Source organism: Cyprinus carpio, unplaced genomic scaffold (assembly GCF_018340385.1).
Source record: "Cyprinus carpio isolate SPL01 unplaced genomic scaffold, ASM1834038v1 S000000169, whole genome shotgun sequence".
NCBI lineage: Eukaryota > Metazoa > Chordata > Actinopteri > Cypriniformes > Cyprinidae > Cyprinus > Cyprinus carpio.
The window spans coordinates 692945-711863 of NW_024872920.1; the positions used below are offsets into that span (position 1 = coordinate 692945).

At 38.7% G+C, this 18919-nt stretch overlaps 1 protein-coding gene across 1 annotated transcript; it reads left to right on the top strand.

Annotated features, from left to right (window-relative positions):
* Positions 1 to 17502: 17502 nt before the first annotated feature.
* LOC122142813 (protein ANTAGONIST OF LIKE HETEROCHROMATIN PROTEIN 1-like) lies at positions 17503 to 18459 on the top strand. The gene has a single exon (XM_042753874.1). It carries the CDS (start codon positions 17503 to 17505, stop codon positions 18457 to 18459), a length of 957 nt encoding a protein of 318 aa, XP_042609808.1.
* Positions 18460 to 18919: the final 460 nt, after the last annotated feature.

Here is an 18919-nt window from a genome sequence, read left to right on the forward strand (position 1 = left end):
TAAAGTTTTAATTGTTGGTGATTTTAATATCCATGTTGATAATGAAAAAGATGCATTGGGATCAGCATTTATAGACATTCTGAACTCTTTTGGGGTTAGACAACACGTCTCAGGACCTACTCATTGTCAAAATCATACTCTAGATTTAATACTGTCACATGGAATTGATGTTGATGGTGTTGAAATTATGCAGCCAAGCGATGATATCTCAGATCATTATTTAGTTTTGTGCAAACTTCGTATAGCTAAAACTGTAAATTCTACTTCTTGTTACAAGTATGGTAGAACCATCACTTCTTCCACAAAATACTGCTTTGTAAGTAATCTTCCTGATGTATCCCAATTCCTTAGCATATCCAAAACCTCAGAACAACTTGATGATGTAACAAAAACTATGGACTCTCTCTTTTCTAGCATTTTAATACAGTTGCTCCTTTACGCTTAAGGAAGGTTAAGGAAAACAATCTGACACCGTGGTGTAATGAGCACATTCGCACCCTAAAGAGAGCAGCCCGGAAAATGGAGCACAGCTGGAGGAAAACAAAACTAGAAGTATTTCGTATTGCTTGGAGGGAAAGTAACCTATCTTACAGAAAAGCGTTAAAAACTGCTAGATCTGATTACTTTTAGTCTCTTTTAGAAGAAAACAAACATAATCCCAGGTATTTATTCAATACAGTGGCTAAATTAACGAAAAATAAAGCATCAACAACTGTTGACATTTCCCAACATCACAGCAGTAATGACTTTATGAACTACTTTACTTCTAAAATCGATACTATTAGAGATAAAATTGTAACCATGCAGCCATCAGCTACAGTATCACATCAGACAGTGCACTATAGATCCCCTGAGGAACAGTTCCACTCATTCTCTACTATAGGAGAGGAAGAATTGTATAAACTTGTTAAATCATCTACACCAACAACATGTATGTTAGACCCTATTCCATCTAAGCTCCTAAAAGAGGTGCTTCCAGAAGTCATAGATCCTCTTCTGACTATTATTATTTCCTCATTGTCCTTAGGATATGTCCCCAAAACCTTCAAACTGGCTGTTATTAAGCCTCTCATCAAAAAACCACAACTTGACCCCAAAGAACTAGTTAATTATAGACCGATCTCAAATCTCCCTTTTCTGTCCAAGATACTATAAAAGGCAGTATCCTCACAATTATATTCCTTCTTAGAGAAAAATGGTATCTGTGAGGATTTCCAGTCAGGATTTAGACCATATCATAGTACTGAGACTGCTCTCCTTAGAGTTACAAATGACCTGCTCTTATCATCTGATCGTGGTTGTATCTCTCTATTAGTGCTTTTGGATCTTAGTGCTGCGTTCGACACTATTGACCACAACATTTTTTTTGCATAGGCTAGAACACTTTGTTGGCATTAATGGAAGTGCATTAGCATGGTTTAAATCATACTTATGACAGCCATCAATTCATAGCAGTGAATGAAGAGGTATCATATCGATCACAAGTGCAATATGGAGTACCTCAAGGCTCAGTACTAGGGCCTTTACTCTTCACGCTTTACATGTTACCCTTGGGAGATATCATCAGGAAACACGGTGTTAGCTTTCACTGATACTCAGCTCTATATTTCTTTGCGGCCCGGCGAAACATACCAATTTGAAAAACTAACGGAATACATAGTCTATATAAAAAACTGGATGATGAGTAATTTCTTACTGCTAAATTCTGAAAAAACAGAGGTGTTTATTATAGGACCTAAAAACTCTGCATGTAATAACCTAGAACGCTGTTTAAGACTTGATGGCTGCTCTGTCAATTCTTCGTCATCAGTTAGGAACCTAGGTTTGCTATTTGATAGCAATCTTTCCTTAGAAAGCCAGGTTTCTAGCATTTGTAAAACTGCATTTTTACATCTCAAAAATATATCTAAATTGAGGCCTATGCTCTCAATGTCAAATGCAGATATGTTAATCGATGCGTTTATAACCTCAAGGTTAGATTATTGTAATGCTTTATTGGGTGGTTGTTCTGCACGCTTAATAAACAAACTCCAGTTAGTCCAAAATGCAGCAGCTAGAGTTCTTACTAAAACCAGGAAGTATGATCATATTAACCCATATTAACTGTGGCAGGGGATACAGACCATTATGGACTACAAGCCCCCACCACGGACCTGTGACAGCAACATCTCTCTGCTGAACGAGCTGAACACCTTCTTTGCTCGCTTTGAGAAACAAAACAGCTCCACTGCACAGAAGACTCCACCTCCTCCCGATGACCAGGTGATGACGCTGACCTCGGACAGTGTGAGGAGATCCTTCAGCAGGATCAATGCACGCAAAGCTCCGGGTCCTGACAACATTCCTGGGCGTGTACTGAGAGACTGTGCAGCGGAACTCACTGATGTCTTCACACACATTTTCAACATATCACTGAGTCAGGCTGTTGTTCCCACATGTTTCAAAACTACCACCATCATTCCAGTCCCGAAAAAGCCATCTCCATCCTGCTTCAATGACTACCGTCCTGTTGCACTTACTCCCATCCTCATGAAGTGCTTTGAACGGCTAGTCATGCACCACATCAAGTCTGCCCTCCCCCCTCCCCCCTCCCTGGACCCATTCCAGTTTGCATATCGGTCCAACCGGTCGACCGATGATGCCATCGCCACTGCCCTCCACTCAGCACTCACACATATAGACAAAAAGGACTCATACGTCAGAATGCTGTTCATAGACTTAAGTTCAGCATTCAACACAATCAGCTGGGGCTCAACACTTCGTTGTGCAACTGGCTGTTGGACTTTCTGACTGGAAGACCTCAGGCAGTACGGGTCGGCAGCAACACATCCAGCACCATCACACTGAACACTGGGGCCCCCAAGGATGTGTGCTGAGCCCCTTCCTCTTCACTCTGCTGACCCACGACTGCACATCCTCACACAACTTCAACCTCTTCATTAAGTTTGCTGATGACACGACTGTGGTGGGTCTCATTAGCAACAAGGATGAGACAAACTACGGGAGTGAGGTGAGCCGCCTGGCCGGGTGGTGCAGTGACAACAATCTCTCTCTGAACGTCGAGAAGATGAAAGAGATTGTTGTTGAGTTCAGGAGAGCACACACTCAGCATGTTCCTCTGACCATCAATGGTGCGACTGTGGAGAGAGTGAGCAGCACCTGAAGTTCCTGGGTGTGCACATCACAGAGGACCTCTCCTGGACCGAAAATATGCTCTCTTTTCTAGCATATCTAAAATGCTAGAAAAGAGAGAGTCCATAGTTTCTGTTACATCATCAAGTTGTTCTGAGGTTTTGGATATGCTAAGGAATTGGGATACATCAGGAAGATTACTTACAAAGCAGTCTTTTGTGGTAGAAGTGATGGTTCTACCATACTTGTAACAAGAAGTAGAATTTACAGTTTTAGCTATATGAAGTTTGCACAAAACTAAATAATGATCTGAGATATCATCGCTTGGCTGCATAATGTCAACACCATCAACATCAATTCCATGTGACAGTATTAGATCTAGAGTATGATTTCGACAATGAATAGGTTCTGAGACGTGTTGTCTAACCCCAATAGAGTTCAGAATGTCTATAAATGCTGATCCCAATGCATCTTTTTCGTTATCAACATGGATATTAAAATCACCAACAATTGAAACTTCATCTGCAGCCAGCACTAACTCGGATGTAAAATCAGCAAACTCTTTAATAAAGTCTGTATGGTGCCCTGGTGGCCTGTATACAGTAGCCAGTACAAACATTTATCATTATCAGGGGATTTATCATTTACACTTGTTTCTCTGGATAATGTAATATGAAGCACCATTACTTCAAACGAGTTATACTTGAAGCCTGCCCTCTGAGAAATCCAGAAAACATTGTTATATATTGAAGCAACAGCTCCCCCTTTACCTTTTGGACGCGGCTCATGTTTATAACAGTAATTTTGGGGTGTAGACTCATTTAAAATAATGTAATCATCAGGTTTTAGCCAGGTTTCTGTCAAACAGAGCACATCTAGATTATGATCAGTGATCATATTATTTACAAAAAGTGCTTTTGTAGAAAGGGACCTGATATTCAATAAGCCAAGCTTTATCATTTGTTTATCCGTATTGCATCTGTTTTTTATTTGTTGAACCTCAATTAAATTGTTACTCTTAAATTGGTTTGGACGTTTTTTGTATTTTCTAGCCCGGGGAACAGACACAGTATCTATAGTGTGATAACTAGTTGAAAGAGTCTCTATGTGCTGAGAATTAACTGACTTCTGTGATGTGAGGTGGCTAGCAGACGGTCAGTTTAGCCAGTCTGTCTGCTTCCTGACCTGGGCCCCAGTTAGTCAAGTACAAACTCTAAGACTATGTGCCATATTTCTAGAGAGAAGAGCGGCACCACCCCAGGAGGGATGAAGACCATCTCTTTTTAACAGGTCAGGTCTGCCCCAAAAGCTCGTCCAATTGTCTATGAAACCTATGTTATTCTGAGGGCACCACTTAGACATCCAGCCACTGAGTGATGACATTCTGCTATGCATCTCATCACCACGGTAAGCAGGGAGGAGACCAGAGCATATTACAGTGTCTGACATCATGCTTGCAAGTTCACACACCTCTTTAATGTTTTTTTTAGTGATCTCCGACTGGCGGAGTCGAACATCATTAGTCGGACATCATTGATCGGAACAGAAGAGCGATGTTTTGACCCGCGACTATGCCGCCTCACAGTCACCCAGTTGCCCTGCTGCACAGGCGCTGTTACCGGAACCGAATAATGTACAGGACTCCCTGAGCTAGACGCATCCAAAGCCGTATCTAGAGCCCTCACATTCTTACTGTCCTCAATTAAAGTTTGGATGCATGTCTCTAATTCTGAAATCTTCTCTGTCAGCCTAACTATTTCCCTGCATTTATCACATGTGAATCCCTCGTCGCCGACAGAGATAGATAAACTATACATGTGGCAAGCGGTGTAAATAACAATAGCAGGAGAAGCCATTACTCACCGTGCTTGATGAAAGATTCTTACCACAGTTGTTTGATGAACTTGTGAAAAACCGGAGCGAGAGAGAGAAGAGGAGAAAGGAGAAAGGAAAAAGAAAAGAAAACAGCGATAGGCACGAATGGAAACACTAATGACAGGCTAACGGGATGCAGGTGCACTGCACTCTCAGATTTAGAATAAAAGTGAACGATCAAATTAATCAGATTAGATTGATAGATAATATCAGAAATATGGTGGGAATTAAGTTATATTTTAGCACTTTAAACAACAGAGAGTGATAGCAAGATAAAGATTCTACAGAAAAACAAAGCTACACGGAGCTACTATCACAAAACAGCAGCAAGGCAAGCAGGAAGCAGGAATAACACTCAGTTAGCACAGTTTTACACAGCTTGTGATGGATAGACAATGTATAAATATCATATCTTGGAATATAAATGGTTGTGGGTCACCTGTTAAAAGGAAAAAAATGCATTTTAAAGATTAAAAGGAAGCTTTGAAACTTAGACATGACTGGGTCGGACATGTGTTTCATAATTCTGTGTCAAGCAAGAGGAGTGGAGTAGCCATACTAGTGAGGAAGAAAATACATTTTGTATTGATGAATCAACAGAAAGACAAGGAAGGTTGTATACTCTGCATAGAAGCAAAGCTCAGTGATGATAAAGTAGTGTTTTGTAATGTATATGCACCAAATAAGGAGGAGCCTGAATTCTTTCATGAGGTAAACAAAATATTAGCCAACCTCGAGGGACATGTTATACTTGGAGGTGACTTTAATCAAACTATGAATGGTATCCTGGATAGAAGTCAATACAACATCAGATCAATCCCCAGAGATAGGGCTGCTATTCACACTCTTAAAGATGACAATGGATAAACAGATATTTGGAGACCCACAAGAACGGGAATACACATTCTTCTCAAATTGTCACAAGACCTTTTCAAGAATGGATTATTTTCTGATCTCCAGCTCTTTAATTGACTCTGTTGCTGATTGTATCATTGGAGTAATAGGACTGACAGATCATGCAAATGTGGAATTAAAATTACATTTACATTTAATCATTTAGCAGACGCTTTTATCCAAAGCGACTTACAAATGAGAACAGTAGAAACAATCAGATCAACGAGAGAACAACAACGGTATACAAGTGGCATGACAAGTCTCAGTTAGTCTAGTACAGAACACGTAGCCAGGGTTTTTTTTTTTTTTTAATATGATAGACAAGAAAAAGAAAAGGTAAGTACTAGTATTAGTTGGTTAAGTGCAGGCGAAAAAGATGAGTCTTTAGATGATGTTTTTTGAAAATGAGTAAAGACTCAGCTGTTCGAATTGAGATCGGGAGGTCATTCCACCAGCTGGGAGCAGTCCAGGAAAAAGTCAGTGAGAGTGATTTTGAACCTCTTTGGGATGGCACCACAAGGCGCCGTTCACTTGCAGAGCGCAAACTTCTGGAGGGTGCATAAGATTGAACTAGTGAGTTTAGGTATGTTGGCGCCGTGAGATCAGGAAAACTGTAAGTTTAGAAGTGAATGCAGATTTTAAGAAACGGGGGAGGTGAAGACTAAATACCTTTATGTTGGAGGATAAGGTCTTTCTTTGTAGATTCATTGCAGGATGACATAAAGATGTTTTTTGAACTTAATATTGGGTCAACTCAGAGATTAGCAACAGCATGGTATTCCTGTAAAGCATTTATCAGGGGAAAATGTATTGCTTATGCAAGTAGGGAAAAAAAAGAAAGTGTAGGAAAAGTGAAACTCTTAAAAAACAAATCAGTGATCTAGAGAAGGAATTTGTGCAATGTTTTACAAATTTGAAATTTAAACAGCTTTAAACTTTAATCATTAATATTTTTTAATAAAAAAACAGAATATGCATTATTTAGATTGAAGACCAAGTATTATGAGAGTGGGGAAAAAGCTGGGAAACTCCTTGCTAGACATGCATGTCATGTCATACCTCCAATTAAGGAGGGAAATAAGGTGCTCATCTCCAACAAAGAAATGAATTGGGTTTTCAACCCTAAAAGTGCTTCACAATAAAATGTAATACAATAACAATTTAAATACATTCAACAAAAATTCAAAACGCAAACATAACAAAGAACCATAAAAAATCCCTCGACTAACCAAAAGCCTGTTTAAAGAGAAAATTCTTAAGTTGTTTTTTAAAAAAATCAACTGAGTTCGCACAATGCAGAAAAAGAGGCAAAGCGTTCCACAGCCTAGGAGCGACTGCCTGGAATGACTGGTCCCCTCTAGTTTTAAAATAAGTGCGGGGAACAACTAATAGCCTCTGATCTAATGACCTGAGACTCCGGGTAGGAGTATGAAGCTGTATCAAGTCAGCGATGTAGGTAGGGGCTTGGCCATGCAAGGCTCTAAAAGTAAGAACCAGGATTTTAAAATAAATTCTATACTGGACTAGTAACCAGTGAATAGCTTCTAAAACCGGTGTGATGTGTTCTCTTTTCTTAATGTGAATTAAAAGCCTTGCAGCAGAGTTCTGAACAGCCTGGAGACGATAAAGCTCCTTCTTACTCAAACAAGTAAAAAGACTGTTACAGTAGTCTAAACGGGAGGAGATGAACGCATGAATGACAATTTGAAGAACTCAGTTTCCTTAAAGGAGCAATACAGTTGGATATCATCTGCATACAGATGATATGATATGTTGCTAAACTGACTAATTATCTGACCAAGAGGAAATATGTACAAGAGGAACAAAATAGGTCCCAAGACAGAACCCTGAGGTACCCCACACGACAACTCTGCAGTTTCAGACATAATCTGATTCACATAAACACTAAAACTTCTACCAGACAGGTAGGATGAAAACCATTTTAAAACTGATCCAGACATACCAACCAGATCACGAAGTCTATTTATCATAATATTATGATAAATGGTATCAAAAGTCGATGAGAGGTACAATATAACCAACACTGTATATTCTTTCGAATCAGCTGACATCATAAAATCATTCGAAAATTTAAGTAACGCAGTTTCTGTGGAATGTTTTTTTACGAAAACCAGACTGGAATTTATCAAATAACTCATGTTTCTTTAGAAAAATGGTAAGTTTCTCTGCTACAACTTTTTTCTAGAATTTTTGACATGAATGGAAGTTTAGATATTGGCCTATAGCTTTTAGGCTGTAGCGGATCCAAATTTGTTTTTTAAGTACAGGCATAACAACAGCATGTTTAAAAAAAATAGGAACGACACCAGTTAAAAGTGAAGAATTAAGCATCTCAACAATACAGGGGCCGATGGAGTCAAAAACTTGTACAAATAGCACAGTAGGGACAACATCCATAGGACAAAATGATGATTTCATAGAATGTAACAGAGAGGTGATGTCATGTAATGTCACAGGTGTAAAGGTGGACCAACAATGAGCAGGAGACAAGTCACTGGCAGAGTTCTGGGCCAATGATGGTACAATGTTTGCCCTAACATCACTGATCTTATTAACAAAAAAGTGGAGGAATGCATTACAGTCAGATTTAGATAACACAGTTGTTTGAGGGCTAGTTGGAGAAACTATTTTATTAATGGTATCAAATTAAATTCTGGGATTGTGCTTATTCGAGGATATAAGCTGAGAAAAATAGCACGTTCTCACCTTTTTCAGCATCTCATTCAAGGTAACCCTTAGCTCTTTAAGGTGGAGCCTATAAACCTTGAGCTTAGATTTCCAAAGACGCTCCACTTTTCTACAATTTCTCCTAAAACATCTTCCACACGTGTATTTACTATATCTAGATCAAGAGAAAAAACAAGGTCCAGGGTGTGGCCCTTAATGTGCGTGGGTCCAGTAACATGCTGAATAAAATTAAAAGAATCAGTAATAGAAGGGAGATTAGCAGCTGTGTTACATGTAAAGTCCCCAATAATTAAAACCTTCTCAAGTTTGATAATAGATGATCAAAAATCAGTAAAGTCAGTAAGAAAGACACCCGCCGGGCCAGGAGGACGGTAAATTAACACACTGTAAAAAACATTAGAAGAGCCTACTTTGAGCATTTGTGATTCAAGAGAGGAAAAACATTCAGAGTTTATCACTCTACATATGAAACTGTCACGCTGCACAACAGCAAGCCCACCACCACGGCGTGCCATTCGGGGCATCCCATTAACAGAGCAGCCAACAGGACAGAGCTCATTTAGGTGAATAAACTCATTTTCCCTTTGCCACGTTTCCATAAGGAACATAAAATCAATATTCTTACTAATAAAAAGCTTGTTAAGAATGAAAGATTTGTTAGAAATGGAACGTGCATTGAGCAAGGCAAAATGGAGCAATGTAACATTTGACAAACTGGCATCAACAACAGCTGATTGTGACGGAGCAGAATGTGACGGAACTGACCGTAAACAGCTGACACAGTCACAAGATCTCCAGTTATGGCGACTGGTCAGTCGCTGGTTAGACAGCACAGTAAACATCGGTAATGGCAAGTCCACAATCACAACAAATTTCTGATACAAAAGAGGATCACGTCCAACCGGTAGAAGCAACCCGGGGCGTTGCAGCTGGGGAGCATTTTCACCCGCATTTAGGAGGAGAACCGGCCGCAGCCACTGGAATCGTTCTCCTAGTACTATTCAAAACTGTACACATCAGAATCCATTTACAGTCAGAAGGAGTTAAAAGACTTTCTAGCTAATGTTACATTGCCCACTTTAACCCCTGACGAACGAGCCTCAATTGATGGACCTATAACACAAGATGAGGTCAGAACTGTTATAATGTCTTTGAGACCTGGAAAATCACCAGGCTCTGATGGATTCCCAGTAGAATATTATTAAGTTTGTCGATGAGTTGACCCCAACAGTTTTAATGAAGCCTTAATATCACTCATGACAAAAGCGGATAGAGATACGATGGATACTGCTATTTACCGTCCAATAAGTTTATTAAACGTAGATTGTAAAGTGTTAACAAAATTAGTAGCCTCACGATAAGAAAGTATTTTACCTATAATTATACACAGAGATCAGGTGGGCTTTATTAAAAATAGATCTTCGTCTGACAGTATGATAAGGCTATAACATCTCATGTGGATGAATATTCTAATCTAGATCCCATTGGTGCAATATCGCTTGATGCAGAAAAGGCCTTTGATAGGGTGGAGTGGGGGTTTCTTTTTGAGGCCTTAGAAAAATATGGCTTTGGTTCAGGTTTTGTGAAGTGGGTTAAAATTATTTACTCCAATTCTAAAGCAGCTGTAATAACTAATGGAATAACGTCATCTGTTTTTAATCTATCCAGGTCTACCCGTCAAGGCTGCCCTCTTAGTCCACTACTTTTTACATTAGTTTTGGAACCGCTTGCGTCAATGATTAGAGAGGAACCAAGAATTAAAGGTGTATTTGCAGGGGAAAGAGAACATAAATTACTGTTATATGCTGATGACATATTGCTAGTAGTTAAAGACCCTGCATGCTCCTTACCAGTTCTCCTTAATATGATTGAATCTTATTCTAATTTTTCAGGATATAAAATCAACTGGCATAAGTCAGAAGCTATGCCAGAATCAGCAGTGTGTTTTTTTTCCTCAGTCAGTGCATTTAAGTTTAAATGGATGCATAAAGGGATTAGATATTTAGGTACCCACTTAAGGCCTAATTTAGAGAATATATTTAATTTGAATAAGGTACCTTTGTTGCAGAAATTACAAACAAATTTAGATAGTTGGAAGAAAATTATGCTAACTTTGTGGGGAAAGATTAATATAATAAAGATGACGGTAGCACCACAGTTTAATTACATATCTGGGATGGTCCCTGTTACTATGCCTCACCAAATATATAAGCGATATAATGCTATGATTAAGAATTTTTTGTGGGAAGGTAAAAGACCCAGGATTGGTGTTAATAAATTATGTTTGCCTAGAGATTGTTAGGGTTTAGCATTACTGAATGTAGAGCTTTATAAAATAGCATTTGAAATGTCTAAGCTCACTAGACACTGGGAGGAAGATGTTGTAGATTTAGATTGGGTATTAATAGAATGACAACTTACCCTTTTCGGCCAAGAGAGGCTTTTTCACAAAACCCAGAGGGGAATTTACAGCATCATATGACCAACCCAATATTGCTTCATTCTAAAGAGGTTTGGAAAATCGTCCACAGAAAATGTAAGATTTCTCATATGTGTGAGCATTACTCATCATTATGGAATAATCCTTATGTTAAGGTAGGGAAAAAGCCCCTGTTTCGGGGACAATGGTTTAGAAATGGAATACGTATTCTAAAGGATTTATTTAGTGATGATAAGCTTTTATCTTATACTAATTTAAAAGAAAAATTTCATTTAGAAGGTCGGGATCACTTCTGGAAACATTGAAAGATTAGAAACTGTTTGGTGGCAAGGATTTCTATTGGACAAGATAAGAATGTTTTAGAAAAAAATTGTGAACTACCTAGACGCCTTCAAAAATCATCTAAATTTTATCAACTCAGTTTAAGGATTGGTGATAAGAACTGTGAAAACTTGAGATTGATTTGGCAAAGAGACATTAATAGTGACATAGATAAGGACACTTGGAACTGAAATTTGTCCTACAGTGGAAGGTATATAAAGGAAGCAAGAGGCAAACATAGGTATTATTATACAAACAGTGCGACTTTTTAGAATGGGTTGTCTGATTGATAATAAATGCTGGAAATGTAAACAAGAAACTGGCATATACATTCATGCTCTCTGGCAATGTTCAACGTTTCAACCTTTTTGGGAAATTGTGTTGAAATATCTTGGTACATGTTTAGGATTTGATAAATCTGAGATTCCTCAAATTAAAAATAAAGAGTTTTCCCTTGTTACTGTAGGTGTAATCATGGCAGTACGACTGATACTTAGATTTTGGAAAGATACTCAATGTCCTTTACTTAAAATGTGGACTGAATCTTTTATGTTGTATGTTTTGTTATAGAATATGTTAGCTAAAGTAAATAGAAATCACATGGATGTTGACGTGGGAGAATTTTATTCAGATTGTTACTTCAGGCGTGGATCTAGTAGCAGTCATCCTTTGAAGTATGACTTTGCTTACCCTGTTGTGCACTTAAATGTAATTTGTCAACATGTTGATGCTTTATTTTTTCGTTAATTTAGCCACTGTATTGGATAAATACCTGGGGTTATGTTTGTTTTCTTCTAAAAGAGATGAAAAGTAATCAGATCTAGCCGTTATTTAATGCTTTTCTGTAGGATAGGTTACTTTCTTGCCAAGCAATACGAAATACCTCTAGTTCTGTTTTCCTCCAGCTGCGCTCCATTTTCCGGGCTGCTCTCTTTAGGGTGCGAGTGTGCTCATTATACCACAGTGTGAGACTGTTTTCCTTAATCTTCCTTAAGCGTAAAGGAGCAACTGTATTTAGATGCTAGAAAAGAGAGAGTCCATGGTTTCTGTTACATCATCAAGTTGTTCTGAAGTTTTGGATATGCTAAGGAATTGGGATACATCAGGAAGATTACTTACAAAGCAGTCTTTTGTGGTAGAAGTGATGGTTCTACCATACTTGTAACAAGAAGTAGAATTTACAGTTTTAGCTGTATGAAGTTTGCACAAAACTAAATAATGATCTGAGATATCATCGCTTGGCTGCATAATTTCAACACCATCAACATCAATTCCATGTGACAGTATTAAATCTAGAGTATGATTTCGACAATGAGTAGGTCCTGAGACGTGTTGTCTAACCCCAATAGAGTTCAGAATGTCTATAAATGCTGATCCCAATGCATCTTTTTCATTATCAACATGGATATTAAAATCACCAACAATTAAAACTTTATCTGCAAGTCGGATATAAAATCAGCACATTCTTTAATAAAGTCTGTATGGTGCCCTGGTGGCCTGTATACAGTAGCCAGTACAAACATCACAGGGGATTTATCATTAACATTTGTTTCTCTGGATAATGTTATATTAAGCACCAATACTTCAAACGAGTTATACTTCAAGCCTGCCGTCTGAGAAATCCTGAAAACATTGTTATAAATTGAAGCAACACCTCCCCCTTTACCTTTTGGATGTGGCTCATGTTTATAACAGTAATCTTTGGGTGTAGACTCATTTAAAATAATGTAATCATCAGTCAGGTTTCTGTCAAACAGAGCAAATCTAGATTATGATCAGTGATCATATCATTTACCAAAAGTGCTTTTGTAGAAAGGGACCTGATGTTCAATAATTCAAGCTTTATCATTTGTTTATCCATATTGCATCTGTTTTTTAGTTGTTGAACCTCAATTAAATTGTTACTCTTAAATTGGTTTGGACGTTTTTTGTATTTTCTAGTTCGGGGAACAGACACAGTCTCTATAGTGTGATATCTAGGTGAAAGAGTCTCTATGTGCTGAGAATTAACTGAAGAGAAAATAACTTTGCACCAGTCTTCTGCTGTCCAATCCTTGTATGTCCTGCAGAATTTTAGTATTTCCTTGACTTTTTCTTGGAGAGAAGTGGTTCCTTTGGTGCCCTTCTTGACACCAGGCCGTTGTCACTGTGTGTGCAGATGCTCTCACACCAACCTGCTGCCATTCCTGAGAAAAGCTCTGCACCACTGGAGACACGATTCCGTAGCTGACTCCTCAGGAGGAGACAGTCCTGGCATTTGCTGGACACTCTGGGACATCCTGAAGACTTCTTCACTGCAGTCGAACCTCTCTCCTTGAAGTTCTTGATTCGGTAAAGCAATTTCCTTGCATGTGAGACCATTTTGATGCAAAGCGATGATGGCTGCATGTGTTTCTTTGGAGGTATGCATTGTTAACAAGAACAAAATGATTGGAAGCGCTTCTTCCCTCCTTTTATAGTAATCAGTCTGCTCTTACAGTCTAATTAGTATGATAGTGATTTTACCTGATTTGTACTCATCCACACTTTCACATTTGCTGCTGATATGAATAGTCAATTAATGTTAGCTGGTCTTTTTGTGTCAGGATCAAAAAACTGAGAAAATATTATACAATTTTTTTTTTTTTTTTTTGGAAAGTAAATTTTTTGGCTAATGAAGCTTTTAGCAATTATTTAAAAAGCATCTAATCACTCTACACAATAATCTAGAAACAATGTGAATGGACACCACAACAACTTAAGCAGCAAACTTTGCAAAACACAAAATTTATGTCACTGCCAAATCTTTTGGCCATGACTGTATACTTTTACAGTTGAGTGCTTAACATCCTCATGAATATCAAGAGTAAACTTGCCATCACTATTGGAATGTGGTGAAGTGTAGTTAAAAAGCATCAAGTAGATTTGTGTGTGATCCAGCATTCCTTATATAGTTTGTACAGACAGGGTATTTAATTGCTAAGCCTGTTGCTTGGCTCTGGTTTAGCTGTGTTCTGCATGCTTCTGGTGTACAGTTGCAGCACTTTAGCAGCTCAAGCATTTTTATTAATAAGTCATATCAAAGAAGGCTGTGCTCTGTGCATGGCTGACCTTGTTTTACCTGATGAGTTTGTTGACCGAACTGGCAACTCAAACCAAATATGAACTAACAGGTATGATATGAAAAAAATTCAAAGTTATTTGCACCCTCTTGCAAAACTTTTGCATTCTCTGGCAAAACCTGTTATGACAAACACTTGCTGTTTACTTTACACCTTGCAGTGGTTCGGACAGCTCAGACAGCAAATCTGGTATACAGTTTATGAATAAAATACACTAGGCACAGGAAAGCAGATGTGACCAGAAAATAAATGGAACACGCAAGTCTGTGCCTTGAACTAAAAAACTGACTAAATTACTTTATACTTGAGCTCAAGTTCAAAATAAAACTCTGTGAACTGCTCCTTTGTGAATGTATGGAGCTGTCTGAACCACTGCAAGCTGTAAAGCAAACAACGTTTGTCCAAACTCAGCAGTTTTTTTAGGGAATGCAAAAGTTCTGGAAAATAAATTTTTCCTCCCGTCCAAATCTTTTTCAACTGCCATGTCCCATTAGGGGCTCTGTAGCCCTCTGTGTCTGTCAATACAGGGTTGCGAGGCCGGTGCTGACGGAAATACCCCTAACCCCTCAACCCCCACCCACGTGTGGACATTTGATCGGTTTGCTTGAATTGTTTGGTTTGTCCAAAGTTCATCCCCTGTTAGTTTGTTGTGTGTGTGCCCATCCTTTCAAGTCAAGTCAAGTCTGCTTTATTGTCAATTCTTCCACATGTACAGTACATACATACAGAGAATTCAAACTGCATTACTCTCAGACCCTTGGTGCATACAGATAACACCAACAGTAGAGCATAAAGATACAGATAGATACAGATTAGATATAAAATACAACTATACAAATAAAGGCATGTTAAATAATAATAATAATAAAAATAAAATACAGTTAAATTAAATAAAGCAGCACAAAGCACATGGCAGATGAAGTGAAGAAAACAAAGTGCAGATAAAATGATTGTAGTGTAGTGTCATTTCATTCTCTTTTTATCCTACAGTAAATCAACATGCACATTCCTTACAGACTGGAAATGAACATGCACTTTTACATGGCAGAAGAGTGGTGCAGGTCTCTGAGTAATAGACACAAATGGTGAATGAGATATGAGGTAAAATGTTGACACAACTTTGTCCTATAGCGAGGGGTTAAATTGAGATGCATTTAATCGTAGCAGCAATGGAGCAACATTCCTTCCTTTTTTTCCTTCAAGACCCTGAATCTGCTTTTGGCAGAAGTGAGAATGTTTATGGAATAACAGAGGGCTTACTCAAGAAACCCAAGAAGCCAGCAGACCTTATAAGCTCTGGAAAATGTCTCACCCTTTACAGCTGTTTGCTTGAGCTTGCTTAATGTTAATATACATTTAAAAATAGATCAAGGCTGGGGCAATGTTCTTCTGCTGTATCTGAAGCAGTGATGGCAAAGAGATCATGTGAGATCCAGTGAGATGTGTTTTGCTTTTTGTTTTGTCTGAGGAACTGTAGAGTATATTCCCATTCAATGTAATTCATCGTACATTAGTGTGTGTATAGAAACGCTGAACGAGTCTTTACACTCTATCCAGTTATTCAAATGGCTTCTGCACATACTTCTGAAAGCAGAGCGGTTTTTGAAGTCTGCCTCAAATGCGCAGATCATTGTAAATACATGCTGGATTATTATTGAACTGCTTTCTCAACACTAGATCACAGGTCAGTGGACTTTTTGGTATAATTTATCATTCATAAATCAAGGAAACAACTTGTCTCCAACTCAGAATTATGATTTAAAAATAATTAAATTTTGGTTCTGAATAAAAGATAAATTTATAGTTCAAATTAAACCAAAGACAAAAAGTACAAACCCGATTCCAAAAAAGTTGGGACACTGTACAAATTGTGAATAAAAACAGAATGCAATGATGTGGAAGTTTCAAATTTCAATATTTTATTCAGAATACAAACATAGATGACATATCAAATGTTTAAACTGAGAAAATGTATCATTTTAAGGGAAAAATAAGTTGATTTTAAATTTCATGGCAAATTTAAATTTCAACACATCTCAAAAAAAGTTGGGACAAGGCCATGTTTAGCACTGTGTGGCATCCCCTCTTCTTTTTATAACAGTCTGTAAACGTCTGGGGACTGAGGAGACAAGTTGCTCAAGTTTAGGAATAGGAATGTTGTCCCATTCTTGTCTAATACAGGCTTCTAGTTGCTCAACTGTCTTAGGTCTTCTTTGTCACATCTTCCTCTTCATGATGCACCAAATGTTTTCTATGGGTGAAAGATCTGGACTGCAGGCTGGCCGTTTCAGTATCCGGATCCTCCTTCTACGCAGCCATGATGTTGTAATTGATACAGTATGTGGTCTGGCATTTGGCGCTTTTCCACTGCATGGTACGGCTCGGTACGGTTCGACTCGGCGCGGAACGGTTCGGCTCGCTTCGCTTTTCCACTGCTTGGTACGACTCGACTTGGTACGGCACGGTTTGGTTCGCTTTAGCTTGGTTGCTTTTCCACTGCAGTTAGTACCGCTTCAAAGTGGGTGGGACTGATCGTTAATAGTTGCCGCCTCTACTGTCATGACATCATCCTAAACGCACCATATTTGAAATGTTTTTCACAGAAACAATGGAGCCTATCGAGGGGATGGTGTTCTTGATTCTCGGCATGTGGATGTTTTTAACTTCAAGACGGAGAAATGTGTTTCAAATGAGGCTGATGGCAGCAAAACAAATTACTGCAAAAAAAACAAACGAGTCTGGGAACTCTTGCAACGAAGCGAAGATGACGACATCACTCGATTTGCCCGACGGCGCACGAGGGTAAGCTAATCTTGTTTAGGGTCTCAATCGCTATATTGTCAAAAAGCATATAATGGATTTAGCTGACAATTGTAGGTATTAAAATGTGTACTCTCTGTATTTCAGATGTATCATATTTTGCAAAGTCGCCGTCACAGAACATCTGTTTGGACATTTAACTGAGCTTCTGAGTGGTGGGGTGTGATTGTTCCTGGGTTTACAAACACGCAGTGGTTGGAGAACTTTAGAATGTCGGAAGAAACGTTTATTTACTTGTGCGACAAACTGCGTCCTGCGATGGAGAGACGGGACACAAACTTCCGCGTGTGTGTACCTCTAAAGAAGAGAGTAGCCATTGCACTGTGGAAGCTTGCTACCGGCTCTGAGTACAGAAGTGTTGGACATCTTTTTGGAGCAAGCATTTCAACTGTGTGTCGGTGTGTTCAGGAGTTCTGTGCTGCAGCAGAGACGTTGTTGATACCAGAACAAATTCGTTTTCCAGATCAGGAGAGGTTTAAAGAAATGGCTGCCTACATTGAGAACAGATGGGGACTTCCACAGTGTATTGGTGCTATTGATGGATCACACATACCCATAATAGCACCACAAGACTACCACTGTGACTATTTCAACCGTAAAGGCTGGCACTCCATCATCCTTCAAGGTGTTGTGGATGGAAAGGGACTTTTCTGGAATGTGTTCACAGGACTGCCTGGAAGCCTGCATGATGCTCGGGTTTTGAGACTGTCCACACTGTGGGAGGTGGCAAGCCGTGGAAACCACATACCAGCTAGCACCAAAAACATTGCTGGGGTGAATTTTGGCTACTACATCCTTGGAGACTCTGCCTATCCCTTGCAGAACTGGCTATTAAAACCATTCATTGACACTGGACGGCTAACAGCGGAACAGCGGTTCTACAACATGAAAATCTCCAGAGCACGTGTAGTGGTTGAAAATGCTTTTGGTAGATTAAAAGGAAGATGGCGTTGCCTTATGAAAAGAAATGAGTGTGCGGTCGACCTTGTGAAATCTATGGTGCTGACATGCTGTGCTCTACATAACCTTTGTGAGAGTCATGGAGAGGCCTATGAGAGTGCATGGGATCTACCTTCAGCAGCAGAGCTTGTGCTGGGACTGGCTTGTGATGTATATGGTGATGGCAGGGATGTCCGTGAGGCTCTGATGCGTTACTTGAATAGTTGACTCTGTCTGTTCTGTAAAGTGTGTTGTAAATAAACTTTTGTGCAGTATTTGAAAAAGTTTCCCTTGCATATTTATATTTACCCATTTATTATAAATATAATATTAATAATAAATAGCATCATTATAAAGATGTAAGACTCCAGCTTTGATATTTGACCACTGTTTATGATAAATCTGCTTTGCAGTGACATTAAATTCTTAATTTATTCCAGGAGTGCAAAATTATTAATCTGTAACATTTGATATTTTGAATAGGAATTATCACTCATAATGCACTCAATCATGTTTTCTCAGGTTTGTGTTCACTTACATGCAATATACAGCATTCATCAGGGCTCTTATCCAATTGTGTGCACATTTGGAGAAATAATTATCACATGTTCTTTTAAATATTTTGTCATACAGAATAGCATTTTTGTTCATTTTATGCCCAAACACTATTTTAAACCACGAGCAGTAT